The sequence below is a fragment of the Gopherus evgoodei genome, chromosome 2 (assembly GCF_007399415.2).
Source record: "Gopherus evgoodei ecotype Sinaloan lineage chromosome 2, rGopEvg1_v1.p, whole genome shotgun sequence".
NCBI classification, from domain to species: domain Eukaryota; kingdom Metazoa; phylum Chordata; order Testudines; family Testudinidae; genus Gopherus; species Gopherus evgoodei.
The window spans coordinates 203,632,141-203,655,237 of NC_044323.1; the positions used below are offsets into that span (position 1 = coordinate 203,632,141).

The window sequence follows — 23,097 nt, forward strand, 5'->3', positions numbered from 1 at the left end:
CAGGTATCACAGGCAGCAACACTGCAAGTGCTCCGCACATGGTCCATCCTCATTCCAGATCTGGAAAAACTATTTCTAGGGGTAAAAAGATAATTCAAACTCCATGCACATATTTAAATCTTGTCTCCTTTGCTACAGTTTCCAACAAGGCTGGCAGCTACTGCTAGCTCTGGTAGAGATTTTGTGATATGGACACCTATTCAGTGGAAACTGGACAAGATCAAATTTGTTTCACATAGATCACTGAACAGCCTTCAGACAATAATAATGATTTTTGGTCATTGATAAATAGGTTTAAATTCATACCAGTGACCTAGTGATGAAAGAGTCAAGAGCCACTGACAGTTCCTTAAATCAACTACTTTCCATAGACTTTTTACAAAAGTACAGCTTGAAGCTCCAATTGAATGTATTTTATAAGAGGAAAATAAAATTGAAAATCTATTGGAATGCAAAGTTCTGGATGAGATTTTAAACACACAAATCAGGAATTTTAAAAACTTACGATTCTCACTACAATGGGTACTCAGCCACATTACACATGAACAGTAAAGAATTAAACTTAACTTTCATATGCAACAACACGGAACATTGCATATGTGCAAGAGGTTACTGTATGCCCTATATTTTTCAATTTCCTGAGTTTGGTGCACTTAAAATCTCAATCCAAACTTTAAAGCAGCATACTCTCTTTCTTCATTAAATTGTAAAATATTTGAAGACAATTTCATTCTATTGCCGTCTTAGAATCTCAGAGAAAATACTGATACATAAAAATTCTTTAAAGAGCTCTATTAAACAAAACAACTACATTAATGTGACTGAGGAAGTGACAGTTGTTAATGGACCATTCAGTACTGATTTCCCAGCCATAGAAATGTAATATCTTCAATAACATGCATATAAGAAGTTTTCCCTCGTCACTAGCCACTGAACTAGGCATTGCCAGAGAAGGAAAGAGAATCATAGGGTGCTCTGTGTACTCTCTCAGTTTATGAGGGATGAGGGGTACAGGTCCTATCCCACCTCCTCCAACAGAAGGAATTTGTTACTTTTTAGAACAAAATTCAAAGACCTAGAAATTATTCTTCTTTCAATAGTATTTGAGGATTATGAATGTAGCATTTGATTTAGTGCTGGGGAGAATCAAGCACAGTACAACTCAACAAGTATCCCTCTCATTTCCTGGCAACTACAATGTGAGTGATAAATGTGGACGTCAGCAAAACTTTTCAGAATTCCCTTACAAGAAGGAAGTTACAAGAAAGCACCAGAAATAATTGATGCGAACTGTTCCCATAGCAGCAAGAAACGATCAGAAAGAACCTTTGAAAAAATAACATATTAACTTCTGGATAAGAAAGTTAACTAGTAATTACAGCTTATGTTTTAGGCAGTCGTGAGTTTCACACTAAGAACAACACTGTAATTGGCACAAGGATATCCCTGCTCCTAGTTGGGAGAAGAATTATAGGTGTGCCAAGGAAAGTTGAAATAATCAGCAAAATCCTTTAGCCTGACAAGGTATCTGATTACCTCTCAGTATTACATGTTTACATTGCAGTTACTATACAACGTTTTTAAAACCCTCTTTAGTCTGCTTCCTTGCTTGTGCACATCGTCATTATCAATGCTGTCAACATAGATAGATAGAACAATGATAGAACAAGAAGCAATGGCCTTAAACTGCAGCAAGGGAGATTTAGGTTTGACATTAGGAAAAAGTTCCTAACTGTCAGGGTAGTTAAACACTGGAATAGATTGCCTAGGGAAGTTGTGGAATCTCCATCTCTGGAGGTATTTAAGAGTAGGTTAGATAAATGTCTATTAGGGATGGTCTAGACAGTATTTGGTCCTGCCATGAGGGCAGGGGACTCGACTCGATGACCTCTCGAGGTCCCTTCCAGTCCTAGAGTCTGTGAGTCTATAGCTCTGTGAACAGTGCTAACTTAAATGGATTTTCAGGACCAGCACTGAAAGCACAACAACTGGGGGGAAAAAACGCAAAAAAACACTGGTCAGGCTCTCAGCTATTGTGTATCAGCACAGTTCCACTGAAATCCATGGAGATACACTGATTTGCACTGGTTGAGAATCTAGACACACTGTTTGGACAAGTACTACAAATACTATGATGACTATTTCAACTAATATCAGCAAATAAGTAATTGCCATTTTGCTAACATTCATGCAAAACCCTGACTTTTTTTTCAGGCAAAACTCCCACTGAACTCCAACAGCATCAGGAAATTCTCCATCCGATTACAAACCATTTTAAAAAATTGGAGAATGTGACACATTAGCCAACATTCTTAAGTGTCCTTTTTAAATTTAAAGTGGAAAAAAATGACTGGAACTTGTATTTAAAAAACTTGTCTCTACTCAAGGAGTATAATTTCCAGTTGAGACTACAAACTTATTTCAAAAAAATAATGCATGAAAAAATTTAGCAGCTCCAGGTACTGTTAGGCAGTATGAACAGTCCAGTGATGTAATGTTTTAAAACTCCACTTAATAAAAGATATCATAGGGTGATGTTCATTTGAAAGTTTATTGTTTTTTTAGAATGAGAACATATTTTAACTGGATATAATTACACCTTTCAACCATAACCTACCAATGCAATAGCGTTATGCACACTGAGAACATATTATGCTATGTCTGTACTGCTTTCACACCAGCCCTTTGATCAATCCAGCCTATTACAGCCCAGATTTTAAGAGTGGCCACCAGTTTTGGGGACCTCAGCAGATACCTTGTGAACTATTTTCAGATGTGCTGAGTACCCACAACTCCAAATGAAGTCACTGAGGGCTGCAGATGTTCAGCCTTAAAAACAGGCCCAACATATCTCAAGTGGAACACCAAAACTTTAGGGCATCCACAATCAGTAGCCACTTTTGAAAATGTTGGCTGAAATGTTTGGAACTGTACTGTCAGTCCATTTTAGTGACTAGTATCTTGGGGCAGGAACTCTGTCTTCTTTGGCTTGTTGTAAAGTATTAAGCTCCTTTGTACTGCTCATGTATAAAATATTATTTCTGATACGAAGGAGAGGTGGGCTCAAAGCGAAAGCCTGAACTATTGGATAGTCTGAATATGAATCCAGATCTGAATTTTGATGAGTTTAGACTCATCTCAATTATAATCTCTGAAAGCATAACTAAATAATTATTTTAATTTTACTGCACTATCACTAGCGTTCCTATATATGTTAACCTGACAGTAACCACTGTCAGCTGTTAAAACACTTAATAAAAATAAGGTTCCTAAGCCAAAACTAATGCAAGGATAATGTGATGGCTAAAAACACATAACTGCCTTTACTGAAGACGCCCCAAATTCCTTCAACATGATGCATACCATGGTTTGTCTCAGACTTTCTTTTTATTATAATGTGTTTTTTTAAACTACAGGAGAAACTTGCTAATTTTTACTTCACTAATGCATACATCTCATAAATCTCACAAAAAAATTCAAAACTCTGTGGTCTCAGCTAAGCTTTAAAAGAGTTAGATAATGAGATCTCATGTTATTAACACAGGAAGCATGGCTTCGTGGTCGAAGCACGTTACTGGCAATCAGGGCTGTTCTCTTCCTGGCTCTTTCAAAGACTGCATTACATATGCTCTCCGCTCCATTTTCTGATCTGTAAAATGGGAATAATATCTACCTCCCTGGAGTGTTCCGAGGCATGATTCATTACAGGGAGAGTCTCATACAGAAGACGCCATATTCTATTCCAGTGTTATGCGAGGAAAAAAGTAGAGGGAGAGAAAAAGATGATAGATTTTCTTTACCTTTTTTCCTCATTTTTGTGTCTCTGGGCTCAGACCTTGTCTCCTCTCTCTGTTCTGTTCAGCACTAAGCACATGTGTACCACTCAAAAAATAAAAAATATTAGCTTCCAAAATATACAACACACTTATTAGCAACTCTTTTGAGCAGGGATTGTCTCTTCTTTATTTGTTTGTGTGGTGCCTAGTACAATGGGGCCTTGGCCTCCAGACACTATTGTAGTACAAATAAATAACACCACACTGTGTTATGATGTTTTCTTCTAATATAAAATGAATTTGTACCTAAGATATGGAGTCCAGATTCCAATTCATATTTCAGGGTTTGGCACTCAGATTTTAAATTCAGGCCTAAATCCAGTTAAAACTAAAGTACACTTGTTAAAATAAATGATCGAAGTACATTTTGTTATGCGGTAATCTTTGTTTGTCATGCTTGTTTTGCTTGTTATTTCACAGAATTTAGTCATCTGTGTTGGATCTCCTAGTCAGTTGAACCTTGCTAACTTGCACTACCAGGAAAAATCAGTATTTTAATTTACAATAGTGGCCTGATGTTGAGCACCAGTACTGGTTCCAAAAGGAGTTACAGGCTCTCGATATTGTCAAGGATCTGACTGTTTGGACTCTGTACTAGAATATATACGTTCAAAGACCTAACTTTAGCCCTTTTCTCATCTTTAATGGTCTCGGTAGTCTGGAGGGACGTGCCTGTTAGCATTTACGGTTAACCTGAATACTCCAGTATACTTAATGTGTTATCAGCATGATGATTTTTTTCAAACGATGAATCAAGCTCTCAAACCAGCAAAATAAATATTTTTATAAATGCTTTTTTCCAATTAAACTCTTTCTCCTGAGGCATTAAAGCTCCCAACAAGTTTATATTCAGAAATCTTTCTCCTCCTCAAATAATTTTCATAATGGCAGCCAGAATAAATCTGTCTTTAACACAAATAAATGCTAAATTTTATTCCACAGTAATTTATTATATTTACCATCCTGATGTTTTCTTTCTCCATTGAGCAAACTCTTCTCCTAATCAATGCTTGATCTCTCAAGGAGTTTGTAATTTTCATCAATTTGATGATTCACCTACCTTTTCTTCATTTCTTCTTCCAACCTGTGTTAATTAATTTTTTAATATATTTTTTCAACCTACCATTCATTTCACATGCTGGTTTCCCTGTTCTGACTCTAAAACGTGCTTCTTTTTTAAACTGGAAGAGGATGCATTTTAAAAAGTTATTGAGCATCAGAACTCACAGTACTTTGCCTTTAGGCCAGTATACAGATGGCAACTCAGTTCTGTAATGATCATGCTCCAAGAGAAAAATGAGCACACACAAGGGAAGACTCCATAAATATAACTGCCAACACAACTACAACAACAAGGAAAACTCACAGCTAATCACTTCATGTCCATCCTGCCTATTACAACAAACATTTCCAAGCTCTGAATCATATAGTTGTCTTCTACTTTAGTACATGCTATGAAGGATGAGGACTAGAAAAATTAAATGTATTGGGGTGATTGGACTGTGAGGTTTGGGCAAATACCATACATTGAGTAAAAATACTAAAGCCTTGTTTTCTGTAGAAAATTTCAGTTGAACTATTGTTGCTTACTTGTAATTGTTCAATGTGTTCACACAAACCATCTTAGCTAGTGGAAATTTGTGCAATGTTCCTATTCACACAGGAACCATTGAAGTACCTGCAATTGTGGGAAACCTGTCCCTGATGTCATGGCTTTTGAGAGTAGTAATCCACACTTGGTGGGGGTAACTGCTTATTGTTTCCATGTCTAGGAAAATTTATTTTTCCTAGAATTTATTCATATAAAATCTAGGCTAGAATATGCTCTTTATACACTAGCCAAACAACGTTTACAAACTGCTTTAGCTGGAGCTGTGTTTAAAGTGAATATAAACATGATTAATTAACTCAGTTTGAAGCCTTGTGGAGACAGGGCCTTATGGGATAGAAGAAAGTTAGATGCACTCTGCTAGCATATTTCTTAGTAGCTTCATTGTGGATGGAGAGGGGAACAAATTGTGTTTGCATCAAGATTATAACTTTGCACACCACTTTCATAAGAATACACATTAATTTAGCAGATATGAAGCGGGTAAAATCATTACAAGGTTTGATTTTAAATTTTCATTTAGTTTTTTTTAAAAAAACTAAAAAAAATAGGACTTGCTTGTGATATTAAATGTTCTGCTTTGTGAGCTCTTTCACTTTGATAGTTTGATAAATGTATGTTAAGAGTTAATTAGATTTCGGATGTATTTGGTCTGTAACTTATATATATTTGACAAAAACAATAATGATAGCTAAAACTAAGGATCACAGTATAAACTGTATACTGTGAAATAATGGAAAGGCATCGTGAAAACAATGTAATATTTTTAAACAGAATATTTTATATAAAAAGGTTGCAAGCTTTTCTTTTATGTACAAATCTAGCTCTAATTATTCTACGGTGATGTTTTACACTCTGTTCTAAAGCTTAGTTACATACAGTAATGTTAACACTATTTGCAATGTAGCTCAACAGCAATGTCAGGCAACTGGGTGACATCATGCCCGTTTGAGGCGTTACGCTAGGATGGGGTTTGGCAAACTGTGGCCCATAGGAGTGTCACCCCCGTGGTCCTGCAGGGCAAAGGCAGGCTCCCTTCCTGCCCTGGCCTCATGCCACTCCTGGAAGCAGCTGGCACCACATCCCTCGGGAAGGAGGGGGTGGCAGAGGGCTCCACACTCTGCCCTTGCCTGCAGGCACTGCCCCCCCCCCCCCGGTAGCTCCCCTGCAGCCCCTGGATGGGGTGGCATCAAACAACTTCTCTGCTCCTGCTGCAAGGCCTCCTCTGGAGCTGATTTCAGCAACAGAGTCCCTTCACTGTCCTCACTTGGCACCTGCTGCCGGCTCCCATCAGTCCCCATTCTGTATTCTGGGGCCAGCAGGGCACCATCCTGGTCAACTTGGTGATCACACACCACTGGTAGCTCCATGTTCGGTGCAGTGCCCAGTTCCTAGTCCGGGGTGGCCATACTTTTTGGCCCGAGGGCCACATCTGGGTGGAGAATTTGAAACAGGGCCATGAATGTAGGGCTGGGGCAGAGGGTTGGGGTGTGGGAGAGTGTGCAGGGTGTGGGAGAGGGTGTGGTGTGCAGGAAAAGGCTCAGGGCAAGGGGTTGGGGCACAGGAGCAGTGTGGGGTGTTTGGGGGGCTCAGGGCAGGGGGTAGGGATGAAGGGAGGGGGTGTGGTGTGCAGGAGAGGGCTCAGGGCAGGGGGTTGGGGTGCAGAAGCAGTGTGGGGTGTTTGAGGGGGCTCAGGGAAGGGGGGTGGGGTTCAGGAGGGATGCAGCAGGGGGCTCATTGCAGGGTGTTGTCGTGGTGGGGTTTGCAGTATGGGCTCCCTGCCTACCCTAGCCCTGCGCTGCTCCCAGAAGCGATCGGCACCATGTCCCTGTGGCCCCTGGGTGAGCCAATGGGAGCTGCGGAGGGCAGTGCCTGCAGGCGAGGGCAGTGTGTGGAGCAACACTGTGCTGTTGAGCTACACCGCAAATAGTGTTAACATTACTGTACGTAACTGAGCTTTAGCACAGAGTGTAATGAGAGAGTAATTGGTTCTGGGAATCAATGCAAAAATTATTAGAAGCCGCAGCTAGCAGCATGTATCCAATAACGGTGGATTGGATGTCAGCAGTAGCTTTGCTCCTCCTCCACACCTCCCACCACTTGGAGTTCAAAATGGTGACCAGGAAAAGCAAACAGTAAACACCCTGAAAGTTAATTTTTACTGGAAAGGCACAGATTTTTGCTAAGGCATTCCTGTTTCTTAAAAATAACAACCTTACACTGCCATACCTGTAAGTAAGCTGCTCTGAAACCACTCAGCTGTATAATGACCCACCTGGAAATCGTGAACTGTGTGTGAAGAGGAGGTGGAAATGTTTTCCATTTATAAATCTGGTCCATTTCAGGTAAGCGTAGTCCGTGCAGTCCAGAGGTGACAAAATCGTTTTTGCCAAATTCGACTGGGGTTTGAAATTTTGTCCAGAAATGGGGGAGGGGAGGGGACACAAAGGAGGAAGGCTGTGAAGTTCTGTGTGTTTGCATGCAGCCATAACAGGCTAAGCTATGTGGAAGCTAACGCATCATCCTGTTGATTCCCATGTGAATTCTGACCCAATCCTGGGTGCTGATAGCTGCAAACTTTTCCTGAAGCAGGAACTCCAGATAGGCAGTCACGTTTCAGGAAAGGGTGTATTTTCCAGGGCCAACTCAATAGCTGATTAGCCCAGTCTACTTATAGAAGTGCTGCTCAGTCACTGTATATGTGAATACTTTGGTTGCATACATGGCAGGTGTCCCACCAGCAGCTAGGAATAACATCTCCCTTTGCCAACTGGGCACCACAAGAACTGTTATGGCCTCCAAAATGAAAAGCTTGAATGATAGAGCTTTTGTGGCACAGCCACTGATGAGACATGTGCACGCGCGCACACACACACACACACACACACACACACACACACACACACACACACACACACACACACACACACTCTCTCACTATCTCTCCCCCAATCCAAGCAGTTCTGCAGCTTTTAGAAAATGAAAAACATCTTTGAATTTTTAACTTACCATTGTCTTTGCACTTCTTTCGCTGCTATTAACCTGGCTGTGTCCAGGGAGTTTCTGTGGTCTGAGGCATCCCTCTCACAATATATTGAAGTTCAGCTTGGAAAAATAACATTTTATTTCCTAAAGGATTTTTTTCTGTGCTCCTGCACTCATATGTGCTGGAGGTGCTATTGCATCCCCTGGCTTGAAGTGGTTTCCATTATATACAGGGGTTTACAGTTTGGGTTCAATGGCTCTCAGCACCTCCACTGTACAAATTGTTCCGGTACCCCTGCCTGCACTGACCTATTTGAGAAAATAATCCTCTGTGTCTTGTCTCATTCCGGGCCCCTCCACCACTACATGCTGTGATACCGCCACAGCTCACCCATACAGCAGCAGAAAAGTGTTGTGGAGGTATTGATCATCGTTATGGTTAAGATTCTATCACGAGTGTTTTTAGTAAAAGTCAGGGACAGGTGGTGGGCAATAAAAAAAAAAAAAATTAATGGAAGCCCATAACCTGTCCCTGACTTTTACTAAAAATATCCTGGGGGAGGAAGAGAGACCCAGGGACTGCTGCTCCGGCATCCCAGAGCTGGATGCTGGCGGGTGGTGTGGGGACCACTGGCCTCCAGCCATTGCTCCAGCTCCAGGGGGGCTGACCCAACCCCGGCTGCTGCTCCAGCCGTGTCCCGGAAAGTCCTGGAATCTGTGACTTCCGTGACCTCTGTGACAGAATCGTAGCAGTGGAGATTTGCCTGTAGGTTTTGCATAAATTTGTTATGGCAGGGTGCCATATCTCCGCTGCTATGATGATCAGCCCCCTACAACACATCTTTCAGGATCTATGGGTCCTACACGTGCCTATCACAATAAGAGGTGCACTAAATGTCCCAGTAACAGCTATGTGGGTGAAACCAGATAATCACTATGCTTTCGAATGAACTCACACAGAAACATGCTAAAAGACAAAAGCATCCTATCACCTGTGGGTGAACACTTTTCACAAAATGGTCACACTATATTTGACCTATTAGACCTCATCCTCCAAAGAAATCCGCACAACATCTTCAAAAGATGAGCCTGAGACAACTTTGCTAGACACTAAAAATCATGACTTTGATAAAGACACTGGATTTATGGTTTATTACAGCATTCTGTAACCCACCATTTTTGTTCTCTGATTGAAGAGGTGTTAACGGGCCACTTCACCTTCTATTGTCTCTTAGAATATGTGTTAACTACTTATGCTAAACAAATTGTTCCACCTTGTGTTTAGCTGTGACACTTTGGGTATGTCTACATTGCAGTTGGACACCTGTGGCTGGCGGTGCTTCTGACTTGCGGTTGCAGGCTTGGGGTAAGGGGCTATTTGAATTGCAGTATGGACATTTGGGATCATGCTGGAGCCTGAGCTCTAGCACCCTGCGAGGTGGGAGGGTCCCAGACCTCAGGCTGCAGCCCAAACCCTAGCGTTTACATCGCAATAAAAAAAAATTCTACTAAGGCAGCTAGCACAGGCCAGCTACAGGTGTTTTATACCGTCTGGGTGTCTAATACCCAGAGATATACCCTCTGTGTACCTTTCCCAGACCTGAAGAAGAGCTCCATGTAGTTCTAAAGTTCATCTGTTTCACCACCAGAAGTCGATCCAATAAAAGATATTATCTTCCCTACTTTGTATCTCTAATATTCTGGGACCAACTCGGCTACAGTGACACCGCAAAGAATGAAGTGTGTGATGATTCTGAATCCAAGGATATCACTATTCTGTTAGGGATATCTTCTGAAGATCAATATGACTCTGGGAGCTGGCTGGCTCTAGAACTATATACACAAGGTATTTTATACTTGTCCTGGAGATTATATGTTTAATGCATAAATAGCTTTTAACTGGGACTTTTAAAAAAAATTCTTCTAGAAGAACGGTTGAGGCTTTGACTCTTCTGAGATTGTGTGAGGTTGTTTCACAATTATAAACTACCTGTATATGAATGTTGGTCGGGGTGAAAGTAACTTAAAGGACTTACCGGTATGCTGGAGTCCTGAGCAGGGGCATGGCCTCAACTAGAAGAGGCGTGGCCTCCACCAGAAGAGGTGGGGCCTTTCAAGATTTAAAGGCCTTAGGGATCCGGCTGTAACTAGGAGTCCCAGGGCCTTTAAATCACCACCACGGAAGCCGGTCCAGTCCAACACGATATACTGGCTCTTACCAGTATACCGGACCGGCTTACTTTCACCTCTGATATTGGTTTGAAAGAACTGGACAGTGGATAAAATCCAGAGAATCCAAAGAGTTGAATAGCTCCCACAGCGGTGGCTATAAGCTTCACTTTACCTTTGGATCTGGAGTGAATATTTCAGAGATCAGACCACACTTATTGGGTTTGTTTCAACATAAGAAGATTCCTCCCTCATTATATCAGCACTAAAGTGTCTCATCCAACCTTGATAACTGATTAATTCTGTGGATTTATGCAGCTTTTGTAAAAGAGCTGCTAAGTTATATTTTGGTTTCATTTTACCATCACCTCTGATCTTTGGGGGATGCTCTCAATTTCCTGACCCCTTGCTGTAAGTTGTTTGCTTCCTTAGTTTTTTGTAGCTGGTCTTTTTTGCTATCTGAGAGCCAGGGCTTGTTAGATTTGATTCTAGTCCAGCGCCAAAAAAATTACAGCTAGACCAAGCAGCCAGTGACATCTCTTGACCTGTGAGGCCTGGAAACACACACACAAAAATCAGTTTTTGTATGTGGATTGTGTATATCTCATAGAAGTATGGCTGATGCAAAATAGTTTTATTTGCCCTTGACTATCAATGCCAGAAGGGAACATTCAGGTAATTGCTTCAGGGTAATGAAGAGTCTGATGAAACTACAACTAAATAGACAAGGTAAGCTGTATTAATCATTTTTTTTTGTTATAACAACCATGGCCTTTAAGAAACAGAATGAGAGTATCCAGATCCTTTACTTTTGATTTTTGAGATCCCAGGGCCTCTAGTTCAGAGGTGGGCAAACTATGGCCCACAGGATCCTCCTGCCTGACCCTTGAGCTCCTGGCCCTAGAGGCTAGTCCCCAGCCCCTCCCCTGCTGTTCCCCTTCCCCCACATCCTCAGCGTGCCGCACTGCTGACGCAATGCTCTGGGCAGCCAGGTAGCGCAGCTGCCGAACCTGGCCTGACCCGGCACTCTGTGCTGCGCACTGGCATGGCTGGCTCCAGCCACAGCTGTTCTGCCAGCCACCGGTAGCATGGTAAGGGGGCGGAGAGCAGGGAGGGCTGGATAGAGGGCAGGGGAATTCAGGGTGGTGGTCAGGGGGTGGGGGTGTGGCTAGGGGTCAGGGTGGTCAAGAGGGTGGAGAATGGGGGGGTTGAATGGGTGCAGGGGACCCAGGGGGCAGTCAGGAAGTGGAGGAGGTTGAATGAGGCAGTCAGGGAGAAGGGGTGGTTGGATGGGGCAGGGGTCCCGGAGGGGGGTATTCAGGAATGAGAGGAAGGGTTGGGTGAGGGTTCCGGGGACGTTCAGGACAGAGGATGTGTGTTGATGGGGGGGTCCTCGGGGTGCCATGAGGGAACCGGGGGGGGGGGGTTAGATGGGGCAGGAGTCCCGGGAGGGGCCATCAGGGGGCAAAAAGCAGGGGGGAGATAGGGGGCAGGGGCCGGGCCACCCCTGGCTGTTTGGGGAGGCACTCTATAAGTGGAGACAAGCTCATTGACTTCAGTAGGAACAGGACCAAGGCTCTTGATGGTTTTAAAGAATGTAATATATGTGTGTTTGTGTGTAACAATAACAGTACTTGAAAACTTCTGATCAAATTCTGGCTTTGTGGACGGTCTGCAATAGCGAAGATTCCTTTACAGGAATTTCAGACCTTACTGGAGTTTGCCCAATTAAGACAGGGAAACTAAGTTTGTTACTCTTGAGGGATGAACAGTCATTTGGGAGAAATATTCTTGGAATGGTAAATAAATAACAATAATTATCTAAACCTCTGAGGTTATGATGTGTGAAAAAAATAACAAAAAATGATAGTTTGTGTTCCAATCTCATTTTTTTTATAGACCAAGGAAATTATGCATTCAGATAATCAGCCAATTTCTGCTCTCATTTACACTAATAAATGACAATGTTCACCCGCACAAACTCTGTAGCTAAAACGTAGGCAACAGATCATAATATGTTTGTTGTTAGCATCAGGGATAAAGGTTGGAGAAGGTTACATTACTTATGAGCATGAATGTATTTATAAGTAAATTACAGTGTAGTTCTCTCTTTTAGAAGCAAATGAGTCAAAAGATGTTGAAAAGACTTAGGTTTTATATATTTAATTTGCTTTGAAAATGATTGATTAAGGATCCCCTTTTACACCCACTTAAATCTGATTGAGAGCTATTGTACTGAATCTGTACACTTTATACCTGAATAATAATATAAAGCATATATAAATAATATATGCATGGATTGCACAAGCACAATATGAATGAATCATGGTATGCTCAATAAGATTATTTTGAAAGAGAACTACTCTGGATATTACAAAGACATTTTCATAGATTAGGGTATGTATACTTTAGATCAAAATACCATTCATGTTACGTAAGAGAATCTTACAGGAAAGGTAGGGTGTGTGTATTTAATCTTTTTCACCTTTTATGTTCTCAGACATGGCACATACTAGTTTTTCTTTTAACACTGAAGTTATATTTAGTAGCAAGAAGCAATATATTGCAGAAACTAGTATCTCAGCTATAGTAAACCATATGGTAAACCATAACGCCCCAAAGTTAAATAATATTTCATCCATATGTCCGGGTAGTTTCATAATGAGTAATTCATTTGATTAACTATATATGTTCCAAATCCTAGTTGCCCAGCAGCAAGTAGTTGAAAATTTTCCTTTTTACCAGCTCGACAACCAATGTTGCATGTTGGCCCCTGGTTACAGCATCCATTTCAGTTGTGTATCCCTGTCTGTAAAATGGGGATAGTACTACCCTACTTCCATGGGAGTGTTGTGGTAATAAATGCATTAGTATACATGAGGTGCTTCAATATGGTTTATATAAGAATGTAGATATTTCTGCTTAGAATTATGAAGGACATTGGGGTGAGTAACCAAACTGTATTTCGATAGCTCTTCAAATTACCGTATAATAAAACTGTTTGTTCACACTTTTTAACAAATGTAATCTGATTTGACATACAGAATTAGATATTGCAGAAGCAGATATAGTACTATGTTATAAATAGAAAAAATAACTCTATTGCTGATCTAAACTGAGACAGTTGGTCTTCTGTAAGTTCTTAAGCAAGTTTGTGCTGTTTTCAGTTGCATTTTAAACTTTAAAATGTGTGCATATATTTAAAAGTGTCTCCAGTTGTGAGAGCTGAGCAGTATTGTGTCAGAACAGAGTTACTTGAGATCCATAGGTGAAATAAGTATTAAGTATTCTGTATTATTTTTATCATTAGGCTGAATTCTAAAATGCTGTTAAAATTTGTGAGGAATGGTGCAATAGAAATGCAAATATTTTTGTAACTAGATTGTGAGTCTTTAGGTCACAGTGGAGAGGTTCAAAACTATTCTGCTGACCTGCCTTGGCAGCGAGAACAGTTGAACCTCTTTAGTTTTCCAACTCAGGAATACAAAAGTCCAAGTGGCTCTAGTCTGAGTAAAAGAGAGCTACAGGGAAGGGCAGGAATTTTGCTAGAGAAAGTCCTTTTATGTGTGTAAGCAGAGCCCTCCCTTTGGGATTTGTTGCTTTATTTAAAAATAAAAGCAAACTTCAGGAAGATGGTGAGTTTGCAGACATTACCCCATTTTGCATGAGATGAGTATAGGGGAATGGCATGCAGACTCGGCCTCTTTGCACATCAGTTTCAGTAAATCTGAAAAGTAAACAGGTTGAAAAAAAATGGCAATCTGGTTCCTAAAATAAAGAACCATAGATGTTTAAGTTCATATTCATTTCAGTTAAACCTTTTAGATATGTCCTAAACCAGTATATATACTAGGGGAAGCTGCAGGGTATTCTCCCACCTCCATGCAGCTTGTGGCCTGTGCTCCCCACTGCCATGGTGGAACTTCCACATTTATTTATTATTAAAAAAAATATTTCAGAATTTTAAAATATGCACAGAATTTGATGCAGAATTCCCTCAGGAATATGGAGCACTGTACAGCTGTAATGGTGGGACTGTGAAGGGAGTGCTGGACTGTAGGGTATCTGTGGGTGGGGGAGCTGGGCAGGGGGTATGGCCTTAACATTTGGAGATTTTATTTTAAACCAAGCAGTTCTAAATTGATAGCACTGAAATAATTACATTGCACTGAAACAATTGCCAGTGCCAACAGTAACAATGATGTGTTTGCCTAACTCACATTGTTTTCTGTGGCCTGTACTGAGAGTTTTAGAACTTATTATTTCTTGACGTTTCAAAACTTTACCAGAGGATTTGCTCTCTGCATGTCAACCAGTAGCTGAATAACTTCATAAAATTAAATTAGGGAGCTTACATTATAATGCTTTACACCTTCACATTAAGTTCCTTTGAAAGTTATGGCTTCAGACCAGGAAAGAAGCTGTTCCCACAGGCTGAACTTGTACTCCGTACTGTGCTTAAATATTAGATCATTAGTGAAGGCAAGTGGAGAGATTGTGTGTGTGTGCAGGTCTGTTTGTGTGTGGGTGAGAGAGAGACACAAATAGAACACACTGATATTAGATAAACAATAAAACAATAATCTTAAATCCAACTCCTGTATATAAAAAATATCAGATTAGTTCAATTGAGGTAGGTAAAATTAGGCTTTTCATTCTGTACATATATCTCAAGGACACCAGTACTGACCCACTTAATACTGGTTTGTTTGTTTGTTTGTTTGTTTGTTTGTTTCTGTCTGTCTTAATTGTTGTAAGTCTCCGTACTGGCTATTTTGTGAATATATAAACATCTGAAAGGTTTTGTGGTTTTGTTTGTGTCATATGGCAGGCACTTATTTGTGTTTCTATAACTTCCATGGTAAATTAGCATTGGTTAAAGTGTCACATGTTTCTGTTACATTTTGAGCAGCAGCAAAGTAGTTAATGCAAAGTTTCTCAGTTAAAATTTTCATTGCTGTGTTATAAGCTGAAATGGAGACACTGAAACAGAACGGATATGTTGCTGAATATGACAAAATAAAGTATTTGAAAGGCAGGAAAGTAGTTTTGAATAGTTTCTGTTCAGGCTTTTGTGTCAGGCGATCTCTGCACGTATTATGAAGTCTATGCTTAGCACATAATGCAGAAGCCATATTACTGGACTGAAACAGGCACAGTATTGGTACATCAAAGAAAGCAGCAGCTGTCATTGAATTTTAGTTGTAGTACTTGTGAAAGCCTTAATCTCTGTTCCAAACCAAAGAGAGAGAACTTTCCCTTTTAAGCCTGTTTTGTTGTGTTTTCCAAGAAAAGTGCTGATTTGGTCCTGGACCTGAAGACTTGTCACAAAAAATACTTTTTTTTTACATCAGATTTTAAGACCAGAAAAAAAGGATTGAACAGATAAAACTTCTTAAATTTTTGTTTAGATGAAGCTAGACAAAATTTATACTGTGCATTCACATCAGATATTTAAGAAATATTTAAGCAGTTGTTACACTACTCTTCATTTCACTTGTATTCCACTTGTTGAACAAGACTAACCTATTCTATCAAAAGCATTTCTGTGTGCTGTCCAGCAAGTACTTAAGACAGTATAAAATGTTTATGGAGGTTCTGCTAATGATGTAACTGAACTTGCTGAATGTTTTAGATTTTAAAGTGTGCCTGACGGGTGCTTCCGAATGTGATTTTAACTCTTCTTAGATTGTTGCTTTTCAGCTATTGAAGCATTACATTAGGGGTGGCCAAACCGTAGCTTGCGAGCCACATGTGGCTCTTTTACCATTAAAGTGCAGCTCGCGGAGCCCACTGCGCCCTTCCATTCTTCACCTACCAGACTGGGAGTGGGGCAGAGAAGCTCAGCACCTCTGCCTTGCAGCAGGGTGATATGCGGTAGGGGCTTCTGCCCAGCGAGGAAGAGGAGTCTTGGGGCTTCATCCCGTGGGGCACACCTGCCAGGGCTCGGGGCTTCAGCAGCAGCAGCAGGGCTGAAGCCCCTGACTCCTGGCAGGTGTGCCCAGGCTCTTGAACTTCTGAATAAGGGGGAGGTATAGCTCAGTGGTTTGAGCATTGGCCTGCTAAACCCAGGGTTGTGAGTTCAATTCATGAGGGGGCCATTTAGGGATCTGGGGCAAAAATCTGTCTGGGGATTGGTCCTGCTTCGAGCAGGGGATTGGACTAGATGACCTCCTGAGGTCCCTTTGAACCATGATATTCTATGATTCTATGTTTGTTGAATGTGACTCAGAGGGCCAGTAAATTTGGCCACCCCACATTACATTTTGAGGATATACGGAGGTCCTTAGTGAAAGAAGCTATGCTTATAAAATGTACTTTGCTTTATTACAGTTGTTTCACATTTTCATTCTTTATGTGTTCATTATGAAAGTTTCCCAAAATCTTTCTTTGAATATCTCATTAACAGTCGTTCCAAAATAGGAATGCACAGCTTTGCTTTGTAGTTTTCTAAGCCAAACCAGACATGCTCATGAGAATATCAAATATCTTTTTTAAAGCTGCTATGGAAGAATGTAGGAAAATCAGTATTATTCCATATAATTTGTTAAAATATTGGAAAATATAATAAATATATTAGGTGTATAAATTTGTCTTTCTCTTGCCCTTAATGTGCTGGTGTTTTAATTGTTCATTGTGAAATATGGACAGTTTATCAATGCATTTTATGTTGAGGAATATTTTTTGTTTTGTTGGAAAAAATAAATAGCAAAGTTCTGCATTTCAAGAAGGATTACTTACTAATCATGGTACAAATTACCATTAAATTCTGCACCCAGAGCAGTCCAACAATTTGATGCTCTCTACTAATGCATTCCCATGACTCACTAGAGAAATGAAGCGTAAAACTGCTGGTCCGTTGCTGGTGCGTTACATTTTCTGACTGGATGTGATTATGATTAAACTGTTTGAATTCCCCTACTAAACTATAAACCATTACAGTAAGGCCTCTTTGAAATATTTTACTGTAGTAAAATAAGTAGGTTGCTTAAATTAAACCTTAAAAAAAGTTTGATGTGAGCATTGCTACTTTTTGGGGTTTTTTTTAAGGTTTTATTAGCTAGATTTATGTGGAATGCCAGATTGGGGGAATGAAATTTATTTATCAGCATTGAAATATTTGAAAATATCTGCTTTTGGAAATAGTTCCATTACTAACTTCTGTTCCATGGCTGCTGTTCTCCTGCACTGGAGCCTGGTCATTGAAATCAGGGGTCTCAAACGCCCGGCCCACAGGCCATCTGTGGCCCCAGAACCTCCCCAATATGGCTTGTGGGGCTCCAGCAATTCTGGGGCCGGATCTCTCCCTTGGCCCCACCTGTCACCCCCGGGCACTCCCCCCCCAACACATCCCCCAGGCGATTTAAAATGGCCCAGGCCCCACCCACCATCGGCAGCTGCCCCTCCCTGCAGCCCCAGGGAAGGGCTGTGCCTCTGTGTGCATCTGTGCCTCTGTGCGCTGCCCCCATCCTGAGCGCCCCTGTGGCCAATGGGAAGCTGCGGGGGCTGTGCCTGGGGGCAGCAGTGCGTGGAGGCCCCCCAGCCTGCCTTACCTTGGAGCCCCAGGTAAGCACCGCATCCCCGACCCCCTCCCATAGCCTGCATCCCCCTCCCCACATACCCCTTACACCTCCATACTCCCTCCCAGAGCCAGCACTTCCCCCAATATCCCCTCTCGCCTCCAAACTTCCTCCCAGAGCCTGTACTCCTTCCCAAACACCCACTCCTGCTCCCAAACTCCCTCCCAGAGCCTGCACCTCCACTCCCTGCCCCAGCCCAGAGCCTGCACCCAGCACTCAAATTTCATCTGAGCCAGACCCCTTCCCCCACCCAAACTCCCTCCCAGAGCCTGCACCGCAATCCCCTAACCCAGACCACTTCCCCCACCCAAACTCCCTCCCAGAGCCTTTGGCAGGTGGGGGGTGGAGTTTAGGGGGTTGGAGTTTGTGGGGGCAGGTTCTGGGTGGCATGAGTGACATTACTGGCTCGCTGGGAGGATTTGAGGACTGGCACTGGCCCTAAGTTGAACTGAGTTTGAGACCCAAGATTTAAATAATACCAAAGTAGCCATCAGCTCTTATGTATGACTTTTTTCCCTTAAGGTCTTTAAAGTGCTAGGTTCTCCACTGTCTCTGGTATAAATAATAATTAATGTAAAGAAAGAAAAGGTATTCTTGACACTTGGGAGCATTCAAGCCAATTTCTCATTACTAGGAAAGACTGAGAAGGCCAGGGACTGTATAATAGTATGCATTGTATAAACAATAGTGCCCTGATCTCCGTTGAGGTCCCAAGGGGCTACCAAATTACTACTACTACTAAGACAACTAGATTTTCCCACAAGGGATCTCTGTGTCTTCACCAAGTAAGCAGTCTCAGTGGTTTGATCAGAGCTCAGTTAGGTTCTGAGTTAAATAGATCCTCATAGCTATGGCCAGTCATCCCTGGAGGCAGTGAGGTGGTGCACGTCACTACCACTTGTGGAAGGAGTGAGGTATCTTTTCTTAAGTTCCTTTCTTAAGAAACAAAACAAAAGGAGGATAAGAGTGTATGCATATACCAAACATTTTTATACATATCTAAAAAAATATTTTGATCTGAAACACAAAATGGTCCAACTTTGTTTTTAAATTATTTTGTTTTTGCCTGTCAAATTTTAACATAAAAAATGTAGCATGACATATTTTGCTATTAGGCACTGTATGTTGACTTGCAGGGCAGTGATGCAATGTGGAGGGTCACTGCCCTCTTTAATTTGGATGATCCTATAATAACAATCTTAAATCAGCGGTTGTAGAGTGGACAATTTATCACTCGTTACTCAAGGATGTTTGTGTTCTTAGACTTGCCTACTAGTTCATTGAAGTGATGTTAATAATAATGTTGCTTTTTTTCTTGTAGATTATTGAATCACTGGGGATTATTATTTATAAAGCTCTGGACTATGGCTTGAAGGAGAATGAAGAGCGAGAACTAAGTCCTCCCTTGGAGCAGCTTATCGATCACATGACCAATACCGTGGAGGTAGATGGGAGTAAAGATGAAGGCTATGAGGCTCTGGATGAAGGCGTGGAGGAAGATGAAGATGAAAAAGAGGAAGTTGAGGTCATTCACTCCTATAAAGATGTCATGAAGGTACAGTAATGGCCAATTTACATGGCACTTTGCTGTTAAAAACTCTTTTCACAGTCACAAAATTTAATCAAGTGAACTTTTATGTTGGCATACTGCCACCGCAATTGTAAAATTACTTGTGTGTGTGCACACTTGGCTCCTTGTGTTGACAGTGTGCCTCCTCACCAGAAGTACTTGTATCAATTGCATTGTCAGTGTGGGGCATTGTGCAACGGCTCCTGAAAGCCAGTAACAGTCAATGTAAGCAACGCAGTGTCTGTACTAACACTGCATCAACCTAATTATATCAGCTGTGATTCTACACTGCTTGGAGAGTTGATGATACTAAATAGGCATAGAGAGGCACTTATATCAGCAGGAGCCAAATTTAAGTCACTTCTACAGCCAGGTCAATGCAAGGCAGCTTAAATTGACCTAACCTTATAGTATAGACCAGACCTATGGCAACAAGTCTGTGTTTTGTGTTATCTTCAAACATGATACTGCCAGTGTAGTAGTTCAGTTTCTTTAGGTACTACTTGTTTGCAAATATAATACACTCATAGTATTTCATCTGTGACAGTAAACAATAGAAAGGAAATGATCAGCTAGCATTCCTGATACTTGATATTGGGACAGTCTAATTAGTCTATTCTGATTTTGTCCTCAAACTGGATGTTAAATCTTTTAGCTGACATCTACTTAATTCTTTCATATGCACGTTGAAATGAGAGAGGTTGTTTCAGTGACATGTGCCAGCTCATTACTCCAATGTTCCTGTAGTTATGTTCCTGTTCCCCCACCCCCTTCTCTACTGAAGGGAATGCCTATTCTTAAGCGTATTTCTTTTGTACATAGTGACTCAGGGTCTGATATTTCACTCTAAGGTTTGTAATGGCAGTTTTTAACCTGACTGGTGACATTTGGAAGTAACAGCTTATGAATTTTAAGTACAGTGCAATTTCTAATGTCAACGTTGCTGCTCTTGACAATCATTTCAAAGTGGTTAATTCTCTATTTTCCAGTGAGGAGCCTATGACAGAGCTCTTAGAATTGTATATGATCTCTTTTATAGTCGTGAAAAGGATAGAAATAAACACAGACACTAGATTTTCACATTGTTTTTATTTTCAATAGTGCAGTCTTCATAATACTATAGTCTATTTCCTACGTAGGAAATAAAGAGGCATTTAGTATAGACTAGAGTGGCACTTCATTGCTCATGTGGGTCGCGCATTGTTTGTTGTTCACTTTAAGTGCAAATGGATTTTCAGGTTTAAGCACCATCTCAGGCAAAATCTTAGCTTGGATGCCCCTAGAATGGGAATGCAGCTGTGGAAGTGGATGCTGGAAGAGTTGTAGCAGTAATGAATTTCCCATTAGAACAGAATGGGCAAAGTTTGTTTCAGCTAACAGACTCCACAGAAACAATATACACTCAGAAGCCCATTGTAAGTGGCCTCTTCTGGTCTTCTGCAAAGATACTGGGGAAGGAGAGGAGTGCTGCAGGGAGATTTGGATGGGAGTAAAATTTGCTTGGGGGTGGTAACAGGAAAAACCCTTTTCCCAGGGTAAACACACGTGTCAGATGTGGCAGAAAAGTATTTTTTTCAGTTGTGAAATATGTGCAGGCTACACCTTCCTTTATCCAGTGACTACCACACAACAGCATGTGGTCTTGTGACCGTGAGACTCAATTATTGTAGTTCCCTGTGAGCATCTCGTACAAATAAAGTTTTCTACTTTGCTTGCAGCTTGTAGAGAATGCTAACACAGGTTTATTTGCTGAGTTGAGCAACTGTTATGTCTTGCCCACCCTGCAATTTTTATTGTCTGCCTGTAAAGTGGGAGATTGACTTTACATTGTCCCTATTGATTTTTAAAGTCCTTAACCGTATAGTCCTCGGTTATATACTAGGGGTCACACATTTCATAGCTTCTGTAGGTCAAGCTCATTACGTATACTGTATTCCTCTGTTCTCCCCAACATGCTCCCTGTGTGCCACATTCCCATCTCCATCTATTTCAGGGACTCCCTGCAACTCTCCCCACCCCCCACCACATGCCTGGAGCTCTGTGTGTCCCCTGTTTTCCCCATGGCAGGGGTTCTGCATGCCATCCCATTCCGACCTCCACCACTTGCCATGAGCTCTGTGTCCCCCATGGTCTCCTCCCTCCATAACATTTTCCTCACTAATGTTCCCCGATGCTAGGGGCTATGTGTGACCCCTCTCTTGCCTCCCAACATATCAGTCTCCTGTATTTTTCCCCATGCCAGAAACTCTATATGCACCCCTATTCTCCCCCATACAGGGGTCCCTCAATTTCCGACTGCCACGACACCCATCTCCAATGCTGGAGTCCCCCATTTGCTCCTAGCCTCATGGATTCGTGCACCCATTACTGCCGTCCCCAAAACCATTATTTTATGTTTTCTTTCTGGGAGATGAGTCACTTTGGGTGTCAGTATGTTGAATTCTATTGGGAGGATGGACAGAGATGATATGTGGTATTGTTATGATGGAAGTAACAGCCCCCCTCCCTTCCCCAGCACACACCCCTCCCCAAAGATTTAATCATGGCATTTCCCGTGACTTTTACTAAAAGTACCTGTGACTAAATCGTAGCCTTACTCATGTTGCATGAGTTATGTCCAGTAAAAAAAACAGTGAAGACAAGACCTTTTAGCAGAGGTATAGTTCCTACCTCACAGTAAAACTGAAGTGTCTTGTCTTTACTGTGTTTTTACCTTGAGATAGCTCACACTGTTGGTTATCCGGCGGTAAAAAATGCACCTTTTATTAACAATGAAGACAAGTCCTTAGAGAATCTAAACTTAGGGTTGCAGACTCCAGGGACACTCGGGAGTTTACTTCTCTGGGCAGTTTGAAATAAAACTTTGTTTAGGACCAAGAATAAAGGCATGGTGTTATTTGAACCCCAATATCTGCTGGTCCCTAGTGACCTTGCTTTAGCTGGCAAGTATCTATTCACAGAGCTGGGAAAAGGACAAATGGAGTACAGTACTTACAAAATCATCTCTGACAAAGAACCACTTTATGAGAAAGATGATGTTTTAAAAGAATATGGAGAAACTTCCATACAGCTGCTCTGTATTCTTTAGTAGCCATTTGGCTATATCAGGGGTTCTCAAGCTTCATTACACCACAACACCCTTCTGACAACAAACATTACTACATGACCATAGGAGGGAGGCTGAAGCCTGTGCCGACCCAAGCCCTGCCACCCTGGGCTGGGGATGGAGGGAGGGATGCGAAGCAGAAGCCCAAGGGCTTCAGCCCCGGGCTGCATAAGGGGTCCAAAGCTGAAGCCCCAAGGGCTTCGGCCGTGGGTGGTGTGGCTTGGGCTTTGGCCCTGAGCCCC

At 41.6% G+C, this 23,097-nt stretch overlaps 1 protein-coding gene across 1 annotated transcript in view; it reads left to right on the plus strand.

Annotated features, from left to right (window-relative positions):
* SPIRE1 (spire type actin nucleation factor 1) overlaps window positions 1-23,097 on the plus strand; it is a 195,914-nt gene that overhangs the window by 63,963 nt on the left and 108,854 nt on the right. The window contains exon 3 of the mRNA XM_030552719.1: window positions 19,501-19,734. Within this exon, the coding sequence (XP_030408579.1) occupies window positions 19,501-19,734 (234 nt within the window). The remainder of the gene's footprint in view (window positions 1-19,500; window positions 19,735-23,097) is intronic.